Genomic DNA, 19,008 nt, shown 5'->3' on the forward strand with positions numbered 1-19,008 from the left:
ATTCTCAAAGCATTTACTATGTTTGGTAAGTATTTTTTTTTTAATTTAGTTTATAGTTTATTTATTTCAACAATTATTCTAATATGGTTATTACAAATAAAACACAATTTATTTTATTATTTTAATTTTTGAATATTTTAACTTTTTTTTTTTTGTATTTTATTAAGACGTCTATATTTTAACCTATAAAATTATTTAATTATAAATTATATAGTTTCAAAAAGAACCTACTTATTTTTTCAAAAATTTTTAAAACTAATTAATATAATATATATTATTTTTTTGTTTTTAATTAGTTTTGTTAAATTAACTGAAAAAAAAATCAAATATTATTTATTATTAAACATATTTTGTATATATATATATACAAATATAGAACATATTTATATTAAAATTTAATATAAAAAGAAAATATTTATGCATCACAATTATATTATTAAATATATATTTATTATATATATATATATATATATATATATATAGATAAATTAAAAATATAATAAAATTTTCTTATTGTAGAATTAGAATCAATAGTAAAATTGGTGTTTAATTAAAAAAAAAATATTATTGAAAGATTTAAAAAGGAAAATTTTAAATAAAATTTTATAAAATTATTGTTAAATTAAAAATAAAAATTTCGGTATTTAAGAAAGGAAACAAAAAACAAGCACTGGAAGCACTTCTCTACTGATCGTTTAATTAATTAATTTTTCTAGATAGTTTCAATGTTAAAAATATTATCGCTGTAGATTTAAATTTAAAATAAAAAAAAAAAATAGAGAACGATTATAGTTAAAAAATTAATTTTCATTATTTGATTTTTAAAAATTTCTTTTTCTTGTTTTGTGTCTTATAACTTTTTAACTATTTTTAAAATACGATTTAAATAAATATTTTAAAGTTAATATAGATTTTGTAATATTGTTCAATTTAAATCTAGAAAAAAATTGCTTTATCTATTTTACTTTTGCTTTAATTATTTTTGTTTAATTTTTTTTCATTTTTTACTCAATTTATGAAAAATTGTTTTTTATTTTTATTTAATATAAATTTTCTTCGATAGAAGAAAATAAAACACTCATTATTACTATTACTGGTTTTTTTTTTCTGTTTTTTAATTATTTTTTTCATTTTTTTTTTTTTGCATGTTTAATAACTTTGATATCCTGTTAATTTGCAACCACTAAATGAATAAGAGTATTTTAAAGTTTATACTACAATTATTTAAATTGTAAATGAAAATATAATTATTTTTTGAGGTTTAGAGAACTAAATATAGAAGAAAAAATTTATTAAAATTTCATATCAAAATCATTTTCAATTTTAATAGATTTAATTAAATTTCCTAGTTTCTGATATATATGGAATAAATAAGCCAATATACTTATATTAATACCGCATTTTAAAATTTTTTGCTTTACTTATTTTTTACCACAATATTCTCACTTTTAATCATAATCAATTTTTAAAATTAATAGAAATAATGAAATTTTTAATCTTTAGCTATACAGGCATGAGATTATTTAATTAAAAAAATTAATTTTTATTACGATCAAAAATTAAAAGAATATAGAATAAATTTAAAAGTCATAAATCATTTATTAAATAAAATGATTAAAGGTGTTAATCGATAATGTCAAATATCAGTCGACAATAATTGCATCCGACGGTCAACAACCGGCAATCAACAATGTATATCAACTTACGTATATCAACATTCATGAATACAAATTTTGATTTGAATATTTTTAGAAATAGTATTCATTAAATAAAATTAACCTATCCTCCTCAAAATATTCCATTTTGCACAAAAAAAACAAAATCAACAGTTAAAATTTTTTTAAAACAAAGGTGCCAAAAAAAATTAACAATATTACTGACAATAATTGACATTATTAATTACGTAACATTTGTTTTTTTTTTTTTTTGTATTATCGGTCACAATGCAAATATTGCATATATGCTTTTGTTGACTGCAATATCGATTGAGATGCAAAAGAATTTAATGCGTATTTTACATTATCGCTTACACTTTATTTATTTAAATAGTATTTTATGGAGATACGAACGTTAAAAAAGGCATCAAGCGTTACTCTTATTAATTTTATTATTATTATTTTTTTTTTGATTACTTCCTATTCTTTAATATTAGAATAGCATTTTTTATCTTTATATTTTTCATATTTTCCGAATATTGATGTGTGTGTATTGCAGAGAATAGAACAAAAAAAAAAAACACACTCTTCTTCTTAATTATCATACTTAAGTCATCAAAATTATCTCGTATCGATTGAAAAAAATGTTATTTTTAAAATGATTGCAAAATAATTATGAAACCCCAGGCTTTAAAGAAAATGATAATTTCGGTCTGGAATTATTTTTTCCTAATATCATTTTTTGTTCTTCTTTAACACGTTTTTCTTGTTCCTTACGCATTCTTTGTCTTTCTTCATCCATTTTTCTTTGTTCTTCAATAATTGCCAAACGTTCTTCGGCCTAAAAATTAAGAATTGTTTTTTTAAACAAAAAAAAAAAAAAAAAAAAAAAAAAATTTTTTATTAATTTTAGTTTTTTAATATTTTTTAAAAATATAATATGAATATATAAAAAATATATTAAATTTTTGTACTGTTATTAGAATTGTACAGAAAATATGCAAATAGGAAAAAAATTAATTTTCTGTATTTGCAAATTTTTTATATCAATTTTAATAATGATGAGCTTAATTTAATTATTATAACTCGAGTTCATTTTGCAAATTAATTTGCTCTGCTAAGATTGTTTTTAGTAAAAAAAAAAAAAAAATTAAAAATAAGGTAAAAAAAATCACAAAAACAAAAATTTAAAATACCACTAAGAAGTTTTATTTTACGCCATGAAGTAACCAAATTCTAGCACATTTTGGTTTTTTGCCCCCATTCCATCGATAAAATTTTATAAAATTAATTTGATTTTTATTTGTTAATTAACAATAAATTAACATTAATTTTCTTTTTAATGATTTAGTCAAATATTAATAGTATACAGCACTATAAAATTTATATAATGATTAATCACTTCTCTATTTTTATGAATTCTTAAAAACAAAATCCAATAAAAAAATTAAAATATCAACAGCAAATTTTTAGCTTAGTCGTTTTTGTTTTTCTTTTTTGTTTTATTTCTATCCCAAAATACTAAAAAACACACTCTGACATCCAAAATGCAGAAGTGATACTTCATATTCACTACACAAATCAATTTTCATAAGTGTTATACAACTTTTATAAGTGTTATACAACTTTTATAAGAGTTGAATTATGTAGTATAATAGGAACTTGTTGCACTTTTGATATCAGAGACATTCAGCACTATCATGAATTCCACTCGTAAAATACCTACGAATTGCGAGTTTTGATTGAATACAAATTTCACTCGAAGAGATTATTAATCAGTAATGGCACGACAATTTTTCGGAGTGTCTAGTCTATATTATTTCAATAGTCAAATGTTTATTTTCAAACAACCAATATTTATGTCAAACAACTTTTGTACAATAAAGATTTTTTATGTTTTTAGTTTTTGAATATTTTTGAAAAGTAAAAAGGTTTTTAGCAAATATGAAATCTCTCGATTTAGACGACAGTTGACAAAAATGCCAAAATGTATTTTGAATAATTCTTGTGTATTAGTCCTCAAGTTCAATCCATTAATTTTCGCTTAAAGATTTCGTTCAAGTTTTTTGATTTGAATCCGATTTTCAAACAGGTTTGCCGTAGTTCTTACGTTTTTTGTAAGACGAAGCACTCAGCAAAATCCATTTTTTTTTTTTTGATTTGCTGAATGAGTGATTGCTTGAAAATTTTTCAAAGAAAAATACGTCCATCATATGTCCAATTTCGATTTACATCTTCTTGGTAAATAAAGGGATTTTCTTACAGCAATTCTACTAATATTTCGTACTGAACATGACTCGTTCTGCTTTTTGACCTTTCAAATATATTACATGTAAAATGAATACTATAAATCAAAATAAATACTTACAATTTTCTCCTTATATAAAAAATTATGAAAAACTCAAAAACTTAAAAGTTTAAATTGACCATTCTCTTTAAACTGCTTATCACGTGTTATTCTTTCGTATTATTTCTTTTGTAAACTTTTAACATTACGAATATTCGAAGTAGAATTTCAGTAATTCACAATAGATTATATAAAATTCGTATAAATTTCCGAATTTCAGGAATTACGAACGGAATTCATGATAAAGCTAATTATAATAATATATGTTAAAATAAATAATAATAATATTTTATGATAATAAATAATTATTATCAATAAATTACGTCGTTGCAACATTTCAAGTATACGTAGTTACAATATTAAAAAAATGCTTCCAAAAAAAAAGTAATCCACTGGACAAAATTATTGATTTCAACTTACCAGTTTCCTTTGAGCTTCTTCTATTTTTTTATTATTTTCTGCTAATATTGTTTCCAATTCTTCACGTTTTTTCTTTTCCTCTTCCTATAAAAATGGTCCGTGAAATGAAAAAAGGGAAAAAATTGTTAACAAAAATATTATCAAATTGAAAAAATATTAAAAAAGATTTTAAATATCCTAATAGAACAAAAAAAAAAAAAAGTAAATGAATGTATTTTTTCGCAAACTAAAAAAAAAATTTTTTTTTTTTTTAATTTTAGAAAATAATAAATAAAAAATTTTTACATATTTTAATATGTTTTTTTTTTTTTTAAATTATTTTTGACACTACCATAATTTTGCAATTTAAATACACAATATTTTTTTTTAAAATTAAAAGGAAGAAAAAACAATATTAAAACTACAGCAATATTAAAAGTAGAGGGTAACACTTTTTTTTTTATATAAGCCCAAATATACAATTTTTAATATTTTACTGCATTTTATGATATTATGTGTAAGAATGTTTTCTAAATTCAAATTTATAGGTTTATTATGTGTAACGAATTTGCCAAAAACAATTGCCAGCGTTTGTAAATGGTTTGGTATTAATTACGCTTTACGAATTTGTTCAAATACCCAAAAAAAATATTAAATTGTTACAATCTGTTTGCAAATTCGAAAAAAAATACAATCAGGTGAATATACGAATTTATTAAAAGTAGGAAGAATTTTAGTGTTACAATTTAATGTAAAATATATTGCATAAATACTGCCATTGAATAAAAAACATTGTCGAATAAATTCATTCGCCATACGTAACATCAATTGTTCCTAATTTGGCAATTCACAAGAATTCAACAAGTTGGTAATTCCGTCATACATGATAAGACTATTTCAATTTATTATAAATACTGCCATTGAGTGAAAAACATTGTCGAATAAATTCGTTCGCCATACATATCGAGTGCTATGAATTTGACAAGTTGGCAATTACGTCATACATGATAAAACTATTTGAATTTATTTGAATATTTGTGTAAAAAAATTCGAAAAATTAATTTTGTTTCCACTTCCTTTTAGTATTTTTCTTTTTATTAACTTGGTTTTTTTTTTTAAAAAAAGACATACACACACAGAATATTGGTAAAATTCACAATATTTTTTTTTTTTTGCTAAAAAATATGGAAAATAGAATTAAAGAAAAAAAATTATAATAAATATATAAAAAAAAACGAATAAAATATGTATATATAAAAATAAAAATTAAAAGAAAAAATTAAAATATGTAAATTTTTTTATTTAAAAATACAAGAGATAAACGAAAAATTATTTTTTGGTTTTTGCGATTTCAGTCATTTTATAATAACAATAATTTTATTATAATTATTGTATATTGTGCGATTTTAATTTAATTTTTTTAATTAAGATTATTTTTAATTAAAATTTTAATAATACCTCAGAATTAATTTTAAATTTTACATTATTTCTTTAAAATTTAATAATTTTAGTTTGTTTTCGGTGAAAAAATGGTGAATTATAGGAATTAAATAGAATATTTATTTGATTTTACTTTATTTCCTAGTTATATAATTTAATTTCTAAATTAAATTAAAATTATAAAAATTCAATATTGGATTGGTTCTTTTTTTCGATTTTATTTAAAAATTACATAATTTAATTTAATAATATAGGAATTGCAAAATTTTATAGAATTGAAAATAGAGAGAGAAAAAAAAAAACAGATTAAATATTAAAATTATTTTTAATTAGATTTTTTTTTTTTGTAAATTAATTTTTTTACATATAGGAGAGGGAAATTTATTTAATGGATATAAAATAAAGAATAGGCTGAAAATAAATTTTATAAATTATTATTTTGCGAATGCTATATTTTTCTATATGATAATATTTAAAGTTATTATTAAATTAATTATTATTAAATATTAAAAACAAAATTATTTATTTATTTCGGTGTGTGTATGATTATTGTTAATAAATAATATTAATAATTTGCATAATATATTTGTACATATTTATTTATTTTTTTTTAAATGTATTATTGTTTTAATAATAATAATTCATTGTGAATTTTCGCAAATTCACAATTAATTTATTGAAAATATTTAAAGAAAAAAAAATAACAATAAAATAACAATGTTTAATATTATATAATTCAAATACACAATACATAATACATATAAAAATAAATAATAATAAAAAAATAATAAATAATAATAAATATTTAATAAAATATAAAAATATAAAATAAGCTTTAAAATATTATTTTAATTTTGTTTATTCAATTTTTATTTTATCATTATAAAAATTCTTAATTCTAATTTTGCAATCCCTAATTTTTTATGTTTTTATTGCCTTATTTTTATTTTATTAATATTACTAAAGAAAATGGTTAATTTAAAAAAAAAATAAAAATTTAAAAAAATTATTTTATAAAATATTTCTATAATAATAAAAATATATATGAAGCTTCTTTTATTAATAAAATATGAAAATTTTAAATATTTTAATTTAAATAAAAATTTATAACTATATTCTATATTAAAAGCTTATTATTAATTATATTAATATAGCTCAAATATATAATTTTATAGAAAACAAAGAAAAAAAAATAAAAACTCAATTAAATCTTAATATTTTATTTTGATTGTTTTCAAAATTGTGATAATCACTTTTTTAGCTTTTTTTTAAATATTTTACCTATTTTAATGAAAAATAAAAATTAATGAGCCAAAAAAGACAGTTTTGGAATAAAAGCAATTTATTATCTACTATATTAAATAAAATTATTTAATTTTTGATTATAATTTACAAAATATGTGTGTGAGAGCTTATAAAGACTAAAATTGCGTTGTGTCTATTTTGAAATAATAAACGAAATAAAGAATAAAAAAAAAATAATTAATTCTGTTTTCTAATATTATTAAGTGACTATCAAAATTTCAAATTTAATGAACCTTATTAAAATTGTCACCTGTCACTTATTTGACATTTGTCGTTCTCATTGTCACATCGTAACAAAATTTATAGTATTTCAAGTTGCCGAATGACGTGGGTGCAATAAATAATCGAAATACATTTCAAGTGAAATTTAATTGTAACAGAACGACAACTTGAATATAACTGAAACACATTTTTTCACTATTTCACGACAAATGTCACTGCTAAAGAAATCCGGTGTCATCATTAAAAAAAACAAAAACAAATGAATAACGCATAACTGTTTATCATTCTCTTTTAATTTTTATTCACTTTTTTTGTGATAACAATGACAGAGACCACAGACTTCTGATAAGAATGATATTTTATTTTAAAATTAAAATAATCAAAAAAAAAAAAAAATTAATGCTGAGGAAAAACAGAATATAAAAACTATGAAATTATTTAAAAAAAAAAAAAACTATAAATTTTTTTTTTTTTTTTCCAAAAATTTTCCGATAATAATTTTACGTTCATCTCCAGCACTATTTTTATATAATAATATATATATTTATCTTATATAATAAGTAAATATGTTTTTAAAACAAAATATATATATATAATATTATTTTTTTTTTATTTGAATCAAAAAACTATGATAAAGAAAAAAAAAAAATTTAATTTTTTAATTTTATTTAAATTTTTTTTATTTTTTTTTTTTTTTAATTTTCTAAACAAAAGAAAATGAATAATTGAATAATACCTGTAAATCGCCGTTATATATCATGTTTTAATTATATAATAATAATAATTATTATAAATAGATATAAAATATTTATTTTAAATTATTTTTTTGTTTTTGCTTAAATAACTTAAAAATTGTCTGTTTTTCATGTAATAAAATCACGAGATTTCGTTCAAATTTTGCGTTTATATTTTAATCGCCCCAAATATTTCAAATCATTCAATTTTCGATAATTAAAGTATATGAGTTTTATTTTTTTTTATTTATTGAATCCACAACCTCTATCGATTTAATTTTAAATAATGTAATAATGTAAGTGTATTAATAGAAGGCAAGTATTATAGTTGTAGAAGATTTCATGTTTTTCCCAACAATTTCATATTACATACAGAAAAAAAAAACAATTTCCTATTTTGCTTATGTCATTTACAATATATAAAAATATCGGTCAATATTACGAAAAAAAAAATCCATTCCAAAAAAAAAATGGAGTAAAGAATGAAAATTAATAATAAAAATATTTATTTTTTTTGGATTATAAATAAAATTTATGTAAAAACAATTTTAATTTAATTATATTATACCCTAAACTATAATATTTGTATAATACAAGTCTCTCAAATAAATAAACAAAAATTTCAAATTTTAAAAAAATTATTCATTTCGTCATTCTATTCTCTCGGGATTCTCTCATTCTCAAAATTTCAAAGAGAAAACTAAAATTCACAATTGAAATACATTAATGATTAAGAATTAAAAGAAAAAATAAAGTCCAACATCTTTTCAACAATTAATTTGAGAGTAACAATAATTAAAAATTAAAAAATTATATATAATAATAAAAACTTATAAATGATATATCAATTTTTTTTTTTATCATCCAATATTATAAGAAAGACCTAGAAATTTAATATATTATTCATTCCATTTAACACATATTATTATTTTCAAAATGAAGGTATTCATCTATAAAATTAAAAATCTCATCTTATTTAATTCATAAAATTTTTTTTGTTAATTATATTTTGTTTATTTAATTTTAATAAGATTTTTTTTTATTAATTTTAAATAGAGAATACCTTCATATTAATTTAAAGACAAAAAAAAAATAAAAAAATCGCATATTGGAAAACAAAATACCACACAAAAAAAAAAAATAAATGTAAGAAAATACTTTCATTAAAAAGAAAATATTTTAAAATATTAAAATATTTAACAAAAAAAAAATTTTAAAATTTGTTAATTGAATTTTTCAATATATTTTTTATTTAATTTTTTTTTTTTTTGTATTTATATAATTTGCATTCGTGTATAACTTCGAAAAATAAAAAAATATTTCAGTGGACCTCTTCTAGACGCAAGGCAAATAATTTTAAGTTTCACTATCTAATTAATTAAATTTAATCTGTTCTAAATGGAGTTCGGTTATTTTCGGCTATTTGAAATCATTTTGAATTTCACTTTAATTTCGGTAAAAAGTCATTGTTACAAATTGTAGATATTGAAATTATAAAATGTTTATAATAAATATTATAAAAAATTTTTCAATGTCTTTAAAAATATATTTTTTAAAATGTTCTTAATATTTTATCAATAATAAGCAAATATACATACAATATAAATTTTGTTATTTTTTTTTTTTTTAATTAAATAATTAATTTTAAAGCGAGCACAAGCATTACTTTTTTCTTTTTGTTTGTTTATTTAATTACAATCAATAAAATTTCATTAAATAAAATATTCATTTAAATTGTATATTTGTTATATTAAAATATTAAATATAATATTATAAATATCTATATATGTGTAGAAAACAAAAAAAAACTTTTATTAACAATATTATATACAATAAAAAAATTAAAATAAATAAAATATTATTTCTAATATAATAGATTTAGGTGAAAAATTTTATAATATTTGAGGGGGGGGGAGCGGGGGTTCAATAGTTTATTCTTTTCTTAAATAAGCTTGTTTTCTTTAACTAAAATGACTAAATAAATAAATTTGTGAAACGTGTATTTTCAAAATTTTCAAATCTTAATGAATATGAAAAAAATATATTGTATTTAATGATTTTATAAAACTAGAATTTTGAATTATATTTTAAATATTTTTGAGATTTATTAACTAATTTAGGTCCTATAAAAATTTAATTTATTACTTTTTTATTACATAGAAAATAGAAAAGTCTAGCTAAAATATTAAAATTTATTAATTTTTATTTAATTTATGTAAAAAAAAAAAATTAATTAAAGTGATACAAAAAAAAATATGAGAGAAGGGAGTAGGGGAGGGGAACAGGGGGCAATAACAACAAATTTATTTATTTTTTGTTTTTTAAATTAACAAAGCTCCGCCACATTAAATTTTTTTGTTTCTTTTTTATGTTAATATTAAAAATTGAATTAAATTCAATATTAAATTCAATATTCTATAAATTTTGATTTGTTTGTTCACCTTTCATTATTTTCATGATAAATTAATTAATTAAATTATTAATTAAATTATTTTTTACAAATGAGAGCTTCTCGGTACATTAGTGGCCCACTTGCCACATATGACATTTCGAATAAATTGCAATTTATAATGAAATACGAACTTATGTCAAAAATAGAATGAAAATAGGAGTAAATTAAATATTTTGAAAATATAGAACAATTCTTTAAGGCCATTACAGCTCTATCAAAACATAATAACTCATTTTTGTAAAAAAAAAAAATATTGAATAGGCCACTAATATACTGAGCGTCTCAAATATAAGACAGAAAAAAAAAATATTATAATATTATTTATATTTAATAGTTATTATAAATATTCCCCAAAAATACCAAGGAATAAAACAAAAAAAAAAAAAAAATGTAAACCTATCAATAAAAATATTTTTTTATTATTTCAAATTTGAAAACAACCTAACATTAAGGTTTCTTACTTGAAGTCATCAGTTAATTTGAAATTTTAATTGCACCATTTTTGTATATGTATACGCTTCCAACTGGAAACCTAAGGAGTTTTGTTTTATAATCCTTTTTAAAAGCATATTTTGAGTCTGTTTTTTTCTGTTTTTATTTTTTTTAATTATCAGTCTTTTTGTATTCATTTAATATGTTTTTTTTTTACTTTTTCTTTTTTGGATTTTGGAATTTGTGTTTGCTAAATTTATTAATTTTAATTTAAATTTTTTTGTTATTAATTTATTCATTAAATATTATTAATAATTATTATTAAAGTAAGGAAATTTCTAAACAAAAAAAAATTTTTTTTTTTTTTTTGAATATGGCTTGCGATATTTTGCATGCAAAAGATTATATAATATAAATATTTATAATAAAGTATGTATGGCTATTAAATAATAAATTTTAAAGAGAAAAGTAAAATTAAATATTAATATATTTATATATAATTTATATGTATATATCCGAGAATATATATGTATTTAATGTATATAAGTACTCGTATACTATGTAATATAAAAATTAATAATAAAAAATTAAAAAAGAGAAAATAAAAGCATATATATATAGTTATTTACTATAATTATAATAAAAATTAATAAATACATAATAAGGAAAAGAAAATAAATAATATATTGTATAATATATATATTTGTATATAAATAAATAATTATGTATTAATATTATAATTTATATACTTTTAATATGGTTAATAAATACATGAAAATATTTAAAATAATTAATTAATTAATTAATTTAAAAAAAAAAAGGAAAAACTATAAAATTATACATTTACACAATTTATCAGTATGATATCCATATTTATGATATATATATATATATAATGCAATATATATATAATGTACGTATATATAATGTACGTATATATATATATGCATATATATATATATATATACAATGCGACATAATTATTGTTTTTATAATTATATTATAAATAATGTGGGCACATTGTCTTTACATTTCTGGTTTCTATATATTTTTTAATGTCTCTATATTTGGTATATAAAAAAGTGCTTTGAAAAATTTAAGGATAATTTTTTTTTGTTATTTTAAAGGTAAAGAAAAAAAGGTTTACTTTTGGTTTTTATTTTTTACTTTCGCCTTTTTTTTTTCGTTTCTTGCTAAATTTTAAATTTTTTTTAATATTAAAAGCTTTAATATAAATTGTATTGTTCTTTTTTTTTTGTTTTTTTGGAAAACTTTTATTTAAATAAAAAATAAATTAAAAAAATAACAATTAAAAAATTTTTTTTTTACTTTTACTTAAAAAAAAGAATTATTAAAACTATAACAATATCCGTTATTGAGAAAAATATTGTATCTCTGTACAAAAATAAATAAATTAAAAATAAATTATAAAAAAAATTTTCAATAAAAAAAAAAAAGACGGATTTTAAAATATGAATTAATAATAAATTCGGTTAGCAGTACAGTTTTCGTTTGATTTTTTTTTTTTTTTTCATTTGATAAAATAAATATTACAAAACTGCTAAGGAATACAGACATAATTTGGTGGGTGTGTGGGGGGAGGACGTAGGGAGGGATAGGGGACGCAAACATATAAAAAGAAAACCTACCTCACGTCGTCTTTCCTCTTCTCTTATTTGTTCACGTCTTATTTCTAATTCACGCATCATTTCTTGTTCCATTTGTTTTTTAGCTGTTTCAACACGCCTTGTAACTTCTTGTTCAATTTCATCACGTCTTTTTTCTAATTCTTCTTCTACACGTTTTTTAACTAGAAATTCAATTCGTCGTGCTGCTTCTTCTTCAATTATCTAAAAAGAAAATTATTTAATTAATTTTAATTATAAATAATTAATTAATTTTTTTCACTGCAAAATTATTAACTAGTGTACAATCCTATATTATTTATATATCAAGATATTAAAATTAAATTTAAAAAAAATTAATATTAGACTTGTACTCAGATGAATTAAACACCAATCAAATAAAGTCAGATTGATGAATAAACTTGAAATGAAATTTTAATTGTATTTTAAAACTAAGAAAGATATTTGTAAAAGAGACGAAAATTTTATAAAAATAGTGGAATAAATGCTGTAATGGTTCTTCCTTACGGAATTCGAGTTCATTTCAAAGTGTTTCAGATTTTGTATTTTAAATGTCGAAAAATGAAGACGTAGATGAAAATTGTTGATTGATTACAAATTGTAAGCCTTAACAAAGCCGTTGAAATTCAATACTAAATTCTTATAATTTTCATAAAAAACAATATTTTGATAATTTATATTTGTTCTTCTTAATGAATAAGATCATTAATTCTAACTAAAAAGATTATAGATTTTTTATAATTAATATATATTATATTGTCCTTTAATAATTATGGTAAAATATTCAACCACCATAATTTTGTAGTATGGAAAAATTAGGCACGTGTTCAATAACTTCATCTTTGATTATAAATCTAATAATATATGAAATAAATTTATTATGTTAAGGTTTAATATATTTGTTGTGATCCTTCAATTCATTAACAAATTGTTTATAAACCGGCTATTGAAAAGTTCACATCTGGAATTTATCTTTATTGCAACATCGGTGAATTTATGGATAAAATATTTTTAATTGCAAATAAATATACGAATACCAGCAATGAGCATAAGGGAGGCGAAAACATGTTTATCCTTTGGGTTTTATTGTTACACACTAACATAAGATTTGTACATCATGTTTGCTCTTCTGAAATTATCCTATTTTAATTTGTTGCATTATTACCTTTTGTTCAGCTTCCTTCTGTCTCCTCTGACGTTCCATTTCAGCCAATCTTTCAACTTCATCTAATTTTTTACTTCTATGTTTTTTTCTATGCCTGCTATCTATATCACTATTATACAATGAACTATTTGAGGAAGATTCAGACACCGACCTCTTTCTAAAAACATTCAAAATTAAAAACAATCATAAAAATATTTTTTTTTTTTAAGTGTTTTCATAAAAATTTAAATTAAGAAAATACTATTTACCTGGATTTCGAATCACGACTAGCTCTATTATGTGATCTACGTGAGTGTGAATGTTCTCTGTATATAAAAGAAAAAAAAATAAAAATAAAAAGAATAAAAAATCAATAATCAATATTTACGAAGCCTACTTTGGACACTTTTTTTTTTTTTTTTTAGGGGAGAGGTTTCAAGTTTTCAATAAAAATTCCCATTTTAATAATCTACTCTTATATTTTATGTATTTACCGACCTAGTTTTTAAATTTAAATATACTAGAAAAACACATTTTTCAATATTTATTTACCTTGAAATTGAATCTCTTTCTATATCATCGTGCCGCCTGTGCTTTTTATGGTGACGCCTTTTAGAATGCGAACGGCTTCTTGAACGTGATTTACCCATTTCTTTTTTACAATTTTTTCAAATCTTTATTATATAATTTTATATTTTTTTAATAATTCATAAATTTTTAACAACTATAAACATTTAAATAACTATTTAAAATTGCAGCAAATAAAATATGGATTCTTTATCAAGAAAAATTAAAAATTTGTTATAAGTTAGCGTAGCTTTGTTAGCAATAGATGTAAATAAAAAGGTAATAAACAATTGTTGAGCAACATTTATAAACATTTTTAAAATATTAACTAGTGGACACTAGATGTCGCTCACTTTGTAGATCGTTTGTAAGAATTGCGGATTTTTTATGAATTAATAGTTTTATTTCAATTATGTCGGATTGTTTATGAAAAGGAAAACTTTCTTTCCATATTAAAAACTTTTTTTAATATGGTTTTCTCTGCGCTCTGCTCTCCTTATTTGATTTATTTTATACTTCCACTTAACTTATCATTTATTAACGTTAACTAAATTAAATTAAGTCGGAATTTAAATATATATAGGTACAATTTCGTTGACAAAATTTTATTAGTTTTTTAGATATTTCTCAATAGAGGGCCAGTAATAATATTATGTCCGACAGAATTAATTTATTATTCAATAGTTTACAATTACTATAAATAGATGTCACCTGTGTCAAATTTGAATAAAAAAATTTTTAAAATAATATCAAAAATTCAATAGATGTCGCTGTGAACAATTCAAAATATGTAAATTAGATCTATATAATAAAATAGCTTTATATTTTCGCTGTTAATTTATTTTTCGATTTATGAAAAAATTTAATAATTTTAATAATAACTGTTGTTATAATTTATCATATAAAATTTTAAATAAGACGCTTTCCCGAACGTGAACCCGATTTCCAATATTTGTGCTAAATCGAAATTTAATTTTTCATTTAAATTGTCACATTTTCGTTAACACATTATGTACATACATACACACCCATATATAAATGGGTTTAGAAAATAGTCTACTGCATAGTTAGATAGCACGAGTCTATAAAATTTCACAGTTCTCTTAATTAAAATATTGAACGTATTTATACAAAATAAAATCAAAAACACATAAGATCAGGGATAACAACATTTTATTCACTTTTCATTTTTAATGACTTCTTAAGTACAACCCATGTTTTTATTCTAAAATCTCAAAATCGGCGTGTTCTGCTACAGGTATTTTAAAATAAGTAGTATTTCAAGAACAAGTAGTTATAAAATCAACAATGGTTCCACAAAGAAAAGGAAATTATATCCTTTGAAATTTCTCTGCCTACTAATATTGAATAAACGAGTTAGGCTCTGGGATGTGTTTTCATTTTATTTTAGATTCTAACAGACCACCCATTCAAATGTTTTTAATTCTTATAATCTTAATAAATATTGAAAAACTATTACGAGTAGAATAACATAAGAATCGGAGCAATAAAAAATTTATAGCTTTCAGGTATAAATAATATTTGTGTGTGTAAAATTACAAATGATTAGACACCAACGATATTCTAAAAAATTAGATTTTTTTTTTGTTATAAATGTTTTCGAATGATATTCAAATGAGATTTTATTTCTCTTCTGTAAAAGATCATAAAATTTTAAATTTAGAGGATTAAATTGAAGGCAATATACTTACACTTTCTTCTCCTAATAATCAGCTCTATATACTTACTCACATATAGATTTAAATATTCTTATTATTGTGTTTCAGATTTAAGGGTCACGCACGTACTTATACTTAATTATTAATGGATTTGAATAAGAGTAAAATTCATTATCAAAACGTTGTACGTCGATTTTCTCATTACATTTGATTAAAATAAAAGATCCAAGTATACTGCAATATTTTCTCTGAAAACAGAATTTTATCTTGGAAATCTTGAAATTTGAGATTATTCTAATCTATTCTTCTAATCTATACTTCTAATTTATTCGAATTATTAAATGCTCTTTCAAATTCTTGAAAGTGTATTTTTCAAAATTCGGCACTGTACGTTTCGATTTCAGCTGGAAAATTCAAAATATAAATTTCTTCAAAATTTCAATTTTCATAATATTTTTGAAAAACATTACCTTCTTCTTCTTTATTTGTTTTCTTTTGTTTTTTTCGAAATTTGTCACTTATTCGCTTGCCTCTTAATTAAAATGAGAGCTGTATTGGATGCGCGTTCGGAATTTTTTAAACTAAATCAAAACTTTCATTTCCTAATTAAATTCAAAATTAAATTTGGTCATATAAATCAAAAATAATTACTCAATTAAAATAAATTATTAAATTCGGTAGCAATTAAACAACTGAAAATCTTCTAATTCATCTTCATCCATTTATAATTCTTAAATTAAAAAATATTATTAAGAAAAACGAAATAAAAAAAAAAAATTAGAAAAATTAAAATCGAAAACATGCTTGCAATGCTTAAAAATCCAATTACTCTTTTTTTTTTTAACAGTTTGTGTTATAAGAGAATTAAGCCGTAAAGAAAATGTTTAAATTGCGTATTTATACGAGCCGCGTAATCATTGCTGCATCAACGTCGCATGACTGATAGGTTTTATTTATTTTATTTTTTCTCTTTTTTTTTTTCTATATTCTTGTAGTAATCGTCTTTGATGATAAAGTCATAATTACGACACCTGAACATTTTTAAATAGTTGTAATAGTTATGTCTTACTTAAATAAAAATGATCACCTTTTTATGATTACACGTTTATTACAAAATAAAAAGGAGAAAATGAAAGAAAATTAAATAAAATTTTTTAAAGATTGAAATCTTAAAAATAAATAAAAAAAAATAAAAATACTCTCCCCATTTTCATTTCTCCTTTTCCAAACTATAAATATTCTCATAGTCTCACCGCTTACTCACCTCTTTACCTCTTAAATTCTCGTAAAATATATACGACTCACGAGTATAAATTTGAACACATGGTAGAATACGGTTGAAATTGTAATTATGTGTTTCTATTGTTGTTGTTGTCGTTGTGTTGTCATATAACGCAGTTTCAGTGTTGCCAACTCTTTCTTGATCAATTTACTAGGCTTCGTTCAAAAATTCCCATTTTTTTCTATGTAATTTCCCTTTTATTAAATTACTACTTTTATTAAATTGTATAACTTAATTGATAATGATTAATCAAATAGATACTTTCAAATTGTCTTTATCAGTTTAAAGATTTTCTAAATAAATAATAGAGCTTTTTATTTTTGACTCAGTGTCAAAAAAGCATTTTGCCACGAATAAAATTAAAAAAAGAAATTAAATTTAGAGAAAATAAAATTTTAATGGAATTTCCCACGATTTTTGGCCTTTTTCTCTTCAAAACTTCAAAATTCTCTTAAAATGGGAAATTTCCCATGACTTGGCAATACTGCGCAGTTTACTTTTACTATTACTATATACATATATTTTTACTATATACATATATTTACTCATACAATATTATTGTTTTTTTCTCCAATTTTACTCTCCTTATAATTTTCCTCCCATTAATGTAAGTATAACTAAACTGCAACTTTCTCTCTTCTCCCTTAATGTCTTCTTCTTCTTATACATGAAATTTTCATTTTCCTGCCCATTCATTTATTTTTTTGTTTCTATAACCACCTTTTTAGAATTTTAGACGCGCTTTTTTTTTTTTTTAAATGAAAAACTCAAAAAATAATAAAAAAACAAAACTGTCTATCATCATCGTATCGGAGTCAGTCATCATGCTATCAAAAAAAAAAATTTTTTATGCTAGTCATTCTTCGTAACGAGTTCAAAAAAAAAAATATAATTTTGCTGCCAATTTTATATTTCAAAAAAAAAAATTATAATAATATTAAAAATATATAGTGGAAGAAATAAAACATGGAAATTAAAAAAAAAAAAAACAGAGAATTGTGCGGTTTTAAGGTTAAGGGAGTTGATAGTGTTATAAGTAAAAATGTGTGTGAGAGAAGCGTTCATGTTCAATTTGATTCCGTGTAGCATTAAAAATCAAAAATCAAAAATACATATATAAAATTTATAGTTAAACAATAAAAAATCATAGGATTGGGGTTGGAAAAATGAATTTCGAAATGGAGTGCTTCTGATCTTCATTTACCAGTGCGAGAATTTTGCTTACGTCAAATCAAGTTTTGACTACCTATACAACTTTCAAAGAGTTTTGCAAAAACTAATATTTATGGTATATATATAAATTATGCCTCTATATGTTATATTGCATACATATAGGCGCAATGCTCTTATAAAATTTGAAATATTTGACAGCTTAATGTCAAAGGAATTGCCTGCATTTAAGCACAAATAATAGGCTTTTGTAAACGTTCCTTGTAGAATAAAATTCTCATATAGTTTTCAATACAATTTCAGTTCAGATGACATTCCGAATATTGTCAAACTTTCATGACGTCTGTCATATATTGTCTTGTCATACGTCAAAATTTTTGTGATGCAAATATTCATTAATATATTTAAGTAGGAATAAAATGAAATTAAAAACTTCTAAACGATTGAACAAATTAATAACAACAAATGGAAATAAATTGAAAATTTTTTTTAATATTAAAAAAAAAAAATTATTTTTTTTTGTTCGGCTTACTA

General features: G+C 20.3%; 1 protein-coding gene across 1 annotated transcript; it reads right to left on the reverse strand.

Annotated features, from left to right (window-relative positions):
- Positions 1-224: 224 nt before the first annotated feature.
- On the reverse strand, positions 225-14,560 carry LOC129615172 (UPF0430 protein CG31712). Its single transcript, XM_055530274.1, has 6 exons — positions 14,329-14,560; positions 14,046-14,102; positions 13,798-13,954; positions 12,636-12,836; positions 4,423-4,506; positions 225-2,496 (listed from the first exon to the last, which is right to left on the reverse strand). Exons 1-6 carry the CDS (start codon positions 14,424-14,426, stop codon positions 2,329-2,331), a joined length of 765 nt encoding a protein of 254 aa, XP_055386249.1. The 5' UTR covers positions 14,427-14,560; the 3' UTR covers positions 225-2,328.
- Between the last annotated feature and the right edge of the window lie 4,448 nt (positions 14,561-19,008).

This window comes from Condylostylus longicornis, unplaced genomic scaffold, assembly GCF_029603195.1.
Source record: "Condylostylus longicornis isolate FDR11 unplaced genomic scaffold, ASM2960319v2 ptg000005l, whole genome shotgun sequence".
NCBI classification, from domain to species: Eukaryota; Metazoa; Arthropoda; class Insecta; order Diptera; family Dolichopodidae; genus Condylostylus; species Condylostylus longicornis.